Here is an 8,132-nt window from a genome sequence, read left to right on the forward strand (position 1 = left end):
ATTGGATTTTTTTTTTAAGTTTTATTTATTTATTTATTATATGTAAGTACACTGTAGCTGTCTTCAGACACTCCAGAAGAGGGCGTCAGATCTTGTTACGGATGGCTGTGAGCCACCATGTGGTTGCTGGGATTTGAACTCTAGACCTTCGGAAGAGTAGTTGGGTGCTCTTACCCACTGAGCCATCTCACCAACCCTGGATTTTTTTTTTAATATTTATTTATTTACTTAATTAATTTATATGAGTACACTGTAGCTGTTTTCAGACACACCAGAAAAGGGCATCAGATCTCATTACGGACGGTTGTGATTGTGGATGCTGGGACTTGAACTCAGGACCTCTGGAAGAGCAGTCAGTGCTCTTAACCGCTGAGCCATCTCTCCAGCCCCCTCTGTTTTTTTATAACTGGTTTATTTATTTTCTGAAATGCTTTTATAGATTCCAAGCTCCCACCTCCCAAGTGCAGAAACCACAGGCACTGGCCACTGGGCATTGGCTTATTCATTTCTTAAGTACTCTTTCTGGAGAGGTATATAGCGTGGATCCCTTTAAGGAATGTTGACTCTTGGTTCCAATTCAGAATCCCAGAACAAGGGATCCGCCTGCCCCAGTGGCCTGGGAGCATTACTCTGTTGGACATGGACCTTGAGGGGCCAAAGGGGCCGAGAAGAGGGCAAGTACCTGTGGGAACCCCTTTTCAGAGAAAGAGGCCAGAAAAGTTTAGAGTACTGGCTTCACTGGTAGGCCGTGAGATCACCAAGTTGGCTCTAGGGAGGGTGGGCGCCTGAGATTGCAGATAGGTGGAGTCCGAGGGTTTGGGATTTGTGGCTCTAAGCCTCCAGTCCCAAACCTCAGAAGCAGGACAAGCCTTGGTTAGGTATTTGGTGGAGAACTGGATTATTGTGCTCCCGGTAACGCTTAAAGCTCTCCACAAGCTGCCATCTCACAGGGAGGAGTTGGGGTTTGGGTTGCTAAGGCCAATGAAGGCCGAGGCGAGGTAGCAGAGGGTGGCCTCTTTTGAGATGTGGGGTCTAGATCTTGATTATGCCTTTCTAACCCTCTAGAACGTCTCAGGAGAATGAACAGTGGAAGAAAGAGTGAGTGGGGAAACCTAAGGGGCAGTGTTGGGAGAGAAAAAAGGACTTAGAGGTGCACCGCAGGGATCCGCCCAGCTTGGGGCTCCATCTTCAGGCTCACCACCAACTTTGTAGGGATGTGCGGGGGGGGGGGGGGGGTGTGGGGTGGGGGAGCCTGGACGCTTATGGCCTTTTGAAATAGATACAGGTGAAAATGCTTAGGTCTGTGAGAGGCAGGAACTCACGACCTCCGAGTCTCCTGAGATGGCAAAAACCTGTGTCTTAGCTTGGGTCCTAAAATGGAGGGGAGGGGCCCTGGGAGAAAGGGCAGATAACTGGCCTAGAAAGTTCAGGTCCCTTGCCTACTGTGACATCACAGGTGCTGAGAACCCAAATTGGTCAAGGGGCGGGGCTCATGAACAGGCAAGCCTGCCTTGCTGGTTGTGGCCACTAGCTTGTGTTTCTCTCAGGACCTTGGAGGATGAATTCTCTGGCGTGAGGCTGCAGAAGCTAGAACAACAGGTACGGCCTGGAACCCCACGCTTCCATTTTCCCAACCGACCTTTCCAGAAGGTTGCTCAGACCGTGTTCATTTTCTCTGAACTTCGGGTTCTCTCATTAGGAAATGAGAAAAAAATAGGAATTCAGCTTGAGACGGGACCTTGCGGCCTAGCCTTGGCTGGTCTCAAACTTGCAGCCTGGGTGCTAGAGTTACAATGAGCCTTCCCTTTACTGTTTTTGTTTATTTTTTGTTTTAAATTACATTCATTCGGGGTAGAGTACATGACCCCCCCCCCCCCCATGGCATGTGTGTGGAGACATCTTGCAGGGGCAGGTTCTTTCCTGTGACAACATTAGGACTCAAACTTAGGTGGTCACAATTTCCCCACCTAGCCCTCCCTCTCTCAGGGCCTAATTAGTCATTTTCGGAAATGGCCTTACTCCGTTGTCTTTATACCAGCCTTTGTATTTTGAAACAGGGACTAAGTTGTGAGTCTGGAAATCGCAACCCTCAAGCCTCTGCCAGAATGGCTGAGGAAAAATTTTAAGGGATAGAAAGTTCTAGAGTCTTTGGAGTAGGAGGTGGAAGTAGATCAGATCTGACAGGAAAGGGCTGGGGGGACTGGTTACCTGGGACCCCTGTGGAGGAGGGGTACCTGGACTCTCCCAGGCCAACCTCCCCCGGCTGTGTCTGGCTTGGGTCCCCTCTACACACTCCTCCTTGCCTCTGCAGCGACAGCTATTTGAGAAGAAGCAGCGCAGGAAACGCCAGGAGCCCCTCATGGTTCAGGCCAATCCTGATGCTTCCCTGAGGCACCGGCGACCAAGGCGCGGGGAGGAGCGCTTCCAGAGTGACAGCAGCTGGGGCCTTGGTCTGGTGGACCGGGTTTAGGCTCGCTTGAGGGCAGGGCCTAGGGAACCCTAGAGGGTGGGACTTAGCCCCCGGGAAGGAACTCGGTGGCATCAGTGGTGGGCAACCTACAGGAGCTCTTTGAGGATAGGGATGGGGCTGAGGGTCAGGTCTCTAACGTATTAGGGCGGAGCCTATGGATTCGTAAGGGTGGGGCTTAGTTAGGACGGCGGTGGGGGGGTTGGAGGAGCTTGTGGTAGAGCATAGGGGCGTGGCTTATTTGACTGGGGGGGGGGCTTTGTGAGGGAACAGAGGTGGGGCCTCGTGGAATCTCTCTGCAGAAGATTGGGTTAGGAGCCCTTGAGTTGATCTGGTCCTGTGGTGGTAATACCCAGGCAGAGCATAGAGATACTGGAGGGCCAAACCTAAGAGATTCCAGTGACTGGGTCTGTCTGAGGGACCCGGGACTACCCAGACACAGAAGTCCTTGTAGTAAAGCAGGGGTTTCAATTTGTTTTCTTTCTGTAGTAATAAGGATCAAACCTGGGCTGACACCCAGGCAGTACGGGTGGCTTATTACTGAGTTTTGGGCTTGGGTTGGGGAGCAGGGTGCGCGACATTTCTTGCTAGCACAGGCTATCCTGGAACTTGTTACGCATTGCAGGATTTGGGGCAGTCTTTCTCACTCTGTCGATCCTTTTCAAATGGGCCTCTCTGTTCTTTGCTCCCAGGTGTTGGGAGCCCTTTCCTCCAGGAGAACGTACCACAGGCGCATCTGCCCTCAGGGGCGCACAGTGCTCTTGTCACCATGAGCTATGTCGGAGACGGGAGTGGTGAGCGGGCCCCCCTACTGTCACCCCGAGGAGCAGGTAACCTTGGGCCATTGGTATTTAGAACGTGTCCCCTTAGAAGTTGAGGATTGCACACTCCCCTCCCCCTGACACCGGGGTCACACCCTGAGCCTCATGCACCAGAGGATCCTAAATCTAAAACTCTTCTTTCTGCAGTATACACTCGGGGCAACGGCCCTGCGGTCCGCCATCTTTGCTGGCTCCCAGAGAGCTCCGATTCAGACGTGGAGGAAGTGACCATGGAAGACATCCCCGTCATCTCCCGACCTCCCCAGACGAATCTGGCAAACCTACGCAGGGGCTGGTTAGCCTCCCCAGGACCCGGTAATTTGGGGAAAGGGAATAAAATCTGGACCCTGGTTCACATGGCAGGTTGTCACCCTTGATTTGGCAACAGGTTTAATTATAGGACATCATAACTCCTAGGTCTCCTATTTCATCCGTCAGGGTGTCTTGTCTGTTATAGTGGATTCAGATGTAAAAACATCAGCACATCAAATGTATTTATTTTAATAAATTTGGGGAAGCAAACATCTTGAACTCAGATCACTGGCCTCTGCCTCCTTCCTGGGATTAACGGTGTGGTGTGTTGCACCACATGCAGATTATTACAATTCTTTTTAGCTATATGTGTGTGCATGTGTGTTTGTGAATGTGAATGCAGTTCCCACGGAGGCCAAAAGAGGAATTCAGACCCACTGGAGTTAAGAGGCATTTGTGAGCCATCAGATTTGAGCACTTGGAACCCAACTCAGGTTCTCTACAAGAACAATATGTGCCCTTGTCGGCTAATCTCTCTCTCCAGCCTCTCTACTTGTGTGTTTTTCGAAAGCTTTCTTTTTTTTTTTTTCTTTTGGAGGGGGCAGAAGTTGTGACACCCCTAATCCCTGGGGAAGCAAAGGCAGGTCATCTCTGAGTTCAAAGCAAGTCTACAAATCTAGTCTCAGGCCAGCCAGGGCTCCACAGTGAGGCCCTGACTCTGGTCTCTCCCTGTGGGTTCTGAGGGAGAGCAGGAGGTAGGTCTTGGTCCTTGTGCGTCCCATGTGCATAGGAAGTGCAGAGACTGTGGTCACTGAGACAGGTAAGGCAGCTGAGTTCCTGTCTTACCTGACAAGGATCCTCTCCTCGCCAGGACCCAGGCGTCCTGACCTGTAGCTGCCTCTACCCCTTAGGGATCAGTGAAGAAGAAGAGGTTGAATCCAAGGATGCCAGAGTTGAAGACAAGACACCCAGCCCCGTCCTAGACCCTACCGTGAACTCTGGCGGAGTTCATGGAGACCTGACATCCTACAAGGTGGAAGAAGACGCAGCCCAGAATACAGAAACAGCCTCTGGCATCGGGGTAGGTAGGGTGGTACCGAGAACCTGCAGCCCAGTCTGCAGGGCGTTTTGAGTGAGGTAGCAAACCGCAAGGTGAAAACCTATAGCACTGACTAAGTATTCTTAGCAGTCAGGAGGCTGACAGAGGGAGTGGGAGTTCAAGGCCAACCTGGGGTACATAAGGAGACGCTCCCATAAAAACAATGCCCCTTGGTCAGATACTGACTCATAAGAGACTACAGGGCATGATTCAGAAGGCTCATTTTGTAGTCAATATGATGTCATGGTTGCTAGGCAAGTGTTCTTAACCACTGAGCAACACCTTAGCCCCGCCATGGGATTCTAGGCCAGAGATGGGACTGTTTAACAATGCCCCAGCAATCTCATCTCATGTTTTGGCAGGCATATGTTTGCATGTTCTAGAGGGATGGTCTTACACAGATTATCCTATGGCTCTGTGGTCTATGAGGTGGTAAACTTGACCAGTCAACAGATGTGCCAACTGGGTCCGGTGGGTTAGCTGATGGGCTTGACTAACAAGAAGCCTCGGGTCTTCATAGGTCACCCCTGACCTGGAATGGCCAACTGGCCCGCAAGGCCAAGCCCTACAGCCTCTCAGCCTGTGATTTGCACTTGAATTAGGATGAAGACCCAGAGAAGAGAGAGGCCACAGAGTCTACAGAGACAAACAGTGACCCAGCGGCATCCAAGGTTTTGCAAGGCCATGCTGGTGACACCAGCAACCACAATGCCTGGAACATGACCTGCCCCCTGCCTCGCACTCCCGGCCCTCGGCTCGGGGAGGACATGGAGGCATATGTGTTGCTCCCTGCACCCCGAGACCACATGGTGCAGTGCCGCATCGTCCGAAACAAGCATGGCATGGACAAGGGGATGTTCCCCTCCTACTACCTCTACCTGGAGGCCGAGGATGGTGTAGCAGTACGCTCCAGCCCTTTGGGGGTGGGTAGGCCGCACACCGGAGGGGACGGCAGATCAGAGAAACAAACCCCAAGTTGTAGGATCATAGCTCCTCTTGGACAAGGTTAAAGGTTTCTGGAGCCAGATGTGGTGGTATACAAAGACAATCCTAATCCTGGGAAAACAGAGGCAGGGGAAGATCGGGAGAGGTTAGCCTCGGCTCTAAAGGAGTTCAAGGCCAGCCTCCTGAGCTAAAATGACACCCTGTTTCCAAAAAAAAAAAAAAAAACCTACAAGAAGGGCCAGAGGGAGGAGGTGCATGCCTTTGATCCCACCACACTAAACAGAGGAAGGCAGACCTCTGAGTTGGAAGTGGGCCCTGTCTAAATATCGAGTTCCAGGTCAGCCAGGGCAACAACATGAGACCCTTGAAACGATTATTCTGGACTGTGTCACACAGTTAGGACTCATCAGTTCCTAGTCCTGCCCACTTCAGAATTTCAAACTTTGAAAACATCATGGCTTAGGTACTCTCCACTTTATAGTCAAGCTTTATCCATTCCTGAGTTAGTCCATATCTGCCACACCTCCCTCTCCCTTGGGATATCAGATCTTTGGCCTCCCACGAGTCTCCACGGCAGTCAAGTCCCACCCAATCTAGCTATAAACCAGGCTGCTCAAAGCCTGCCTTTCTCTAAGTCACACCCCTCTCCATCTGACCAGTCTCCTTCCCAGTGTGGCCTCCATCTCCTCCAGAAAAAGCCTTTCCTGTCTGTTCAGAAGTGTTCGGGACCCTGGTTCTAGACAGGTGTTGGAAATCAATGCTGAAGCCTGTTCCTCTGCCCTGCAGCATTTCCTTCTGGCTGGGCGGAAAAGGAAAAGAAGCAAAACTTCAAATTATCTCATCTCCCTGGACCCCAAAGACATGTCTCGCAACGGGAGCAACTTTGTAGGCAAAGTTAGGTAGGTAAAGCCTCCTCGGTCTGTGGTGGGGCAACAGGCGCCAGGAAGCAAGTGGACTACATTTCCCAGCAGGCCTCAAACCACAACACAGCACCTGCACTAAAGCCCGATGAGTTTTGTAGCTCTGCAGGTTGTATTTCCACAGTTGGGAAGGAAAAAGATAAAAGTTTTGGATGCCATGAATACAGACTAGCATTTATGATGTGTAGGTTGTTTTTTTGTTTTTGTTGTTTTGTTTTCATAGGCAGGGGCCTGGGATCCCTAAGTCCCTGTGGGGAATGAAGCCCAGAGTGTGTGAGTTTTTATCTCCTAGGTGGAAGAGGGTTCTTAGAGATCAATGTGGGCTAGGATAACTCACCAAAGAAACAGGGAGCTGGGGCTGTGGATTTTTTTAGAGGATGGGTTTGGGAGAGTACTTAAAGAATATTCATGGGGTGGGGGGCGGGGGGCTAGAAAGTTTGGTTCAGTGGTTAAGAGCACTGGCTACTCTTCCAGAGGTCCTGAGTTCAGATCCCAGCAACCACACGGTGGCTCACAACCACAGCAATGGGATCTGATGCCCTCTTCTGGTGTGTTTGAGGACAGTGATGGTGTACTCACATACATAAAATAAATAAAACCTTTATTTAAAAAAAAAAAAAAGAAAAAGAATCACAATCATGATTATTACTCTGTCCACCACCCTCCCGGAGCAGATCCAATGTCTTGGGCACAAAATTCACCATCTTCGATAATGGGGTGAACCCTGAGCGGAGTTATTGGGTTCCAGACAGTGCCCGGATCAGAGAGGAGCTGGGAGTCGTGTGTTATGTGAGTCCTCTGGCAGGGGCAGAATGGGGGTACCAATATGTAAGGAAGCACATGGGCCAGACCAACCGCAATACAATCTATCTTCCCAGGAGACCAATGTCTTGGGGTTCAGGGGACCTCGGAAAATGACTGTGATCCTTCCAGCAGTGGACAGTCAGAAGCAGAGGGTGAAGGTCCAGCCACAAAATGTGAGGACTTTTGTTTGTTTGTTTTTTAATATGAGTTTTTAAAGTTGGAATTCTCAGTGCTAAGAGAGAACTCCATCATAGATCTCAGGTGGGCAATGGTTATCAGGTCATGTGTGAATCTTGAATGGCTTTGCCAGAGTTCCATCTCAGAAACTTCCTGAGGCTCAAAAATTCTGGGGCTAGGGCTGGAGAGATGGCTCAGTGATTAATAAAGCATGTATTACTCCTAGTTGGAGAGGAAAGGCCGATCTCTTAAGTTGGAGGCTAGTCCCATCTAGTTCCAGGCCAGCCAGGGCTACACAGTGAGACCTTGTCTTAAAAAATTAAAAAAAATAAATCCCAGGACTTGGGGAGGTGGTGGGGGGCAGAGGGCAGGCCGGATCTCCGTCTACAGAGTGAGTTCTAGGACAAAAGGTTGCACAGAAAAAATTCTGTCTCAAGAAACAAAAAGTAAACTTGGCAATCTGACACTGATTCTCAAACAAACAGAACAAATCATATATGCATCTGGACTAAAAATCGGGCTTCTGGGGCTGGTGAGATGGCTCAGCGGTTAAAAGCACTGACTGCTCTTCCAAAGCTCCTGAGTTCAAATCCCAGCAACCACATGGTGGCTCACAACCATCTGTAATGAGATCTGGCGCCCTCTTC

The 8,132-nt window shown here is 50.4% G+C and overlaps 1 protein-coding gene across 1 annotated transcript in view; it reads left to right on the plus strand.

Moving 5' to 3' along the window:
* The first annotated feature begins 639 nt into the window (after nucleotides 1-639).
* Tulp2 (TUB like protein 2) overlaps nucleotides 640-8,132 on the plus strand; it is an 8,196-nt gene continuing 703 nt past the window's right edge. Inside the window, exons 1-11 of the mRNA XM_021216911.2 lie at nucleotides 640-674; nucleotides 1,066-1,098; nucleotides 1,548-1,599; nucleotides 2,312-2,450; nucleotides 3,160-3,297; nucleotides 3,436-3,603; nucleotides 4,452-4,621; nucleotides 5,242-5,541; nucleotides 6,371-6,483; nucleotides 7,179-7,293; nucleotides 7,383-7,497. Coding sequence (XP_021072570.2) covers nucleotides 640-674; nucleotides 1,066-1,098; nucleotides 1,548-1,599; nucleotides 2,312-2,450; nucleotides 3,160-3,297; nucleotides 3,436-3,603; nucleotides 4,452-4,621; nucleotides 5,242-5,541; nucleotides 6,371-6,483; nucleotides 7,179-7,293; nucleotides 7,383-7,497 — 1,378 coding nt within the window. The remainder of the gene's footprint in view (nucleotides 675-1,065; nucleotides 1,099-1,547; nucleotides 1,600-2,311; nucleotides 2,451-3,159; nucleotides 3,298-3,435; nucleotides 3,604-4,451; nucleotides 4,622-5,241; nucleotides 5,542-6,370; nucleotides 6,484-7,178; nucleotides 7,294-7,382; nucleotides 7,498-8,132) is intronic.

This window comes from Mus pahari, chromosome 1 (genome assembly GCF_900095145.1).
Source record: "Mus pahari chromosome 1, PAHARI_EIJ_v1.1, whole genome shotgun sequence".
Taxonomy (NCBI): Eukaryota; Metazoa; Chordata; class Mammalia; order Rodentia; family Muridae; genus Mus; species Mus pahari.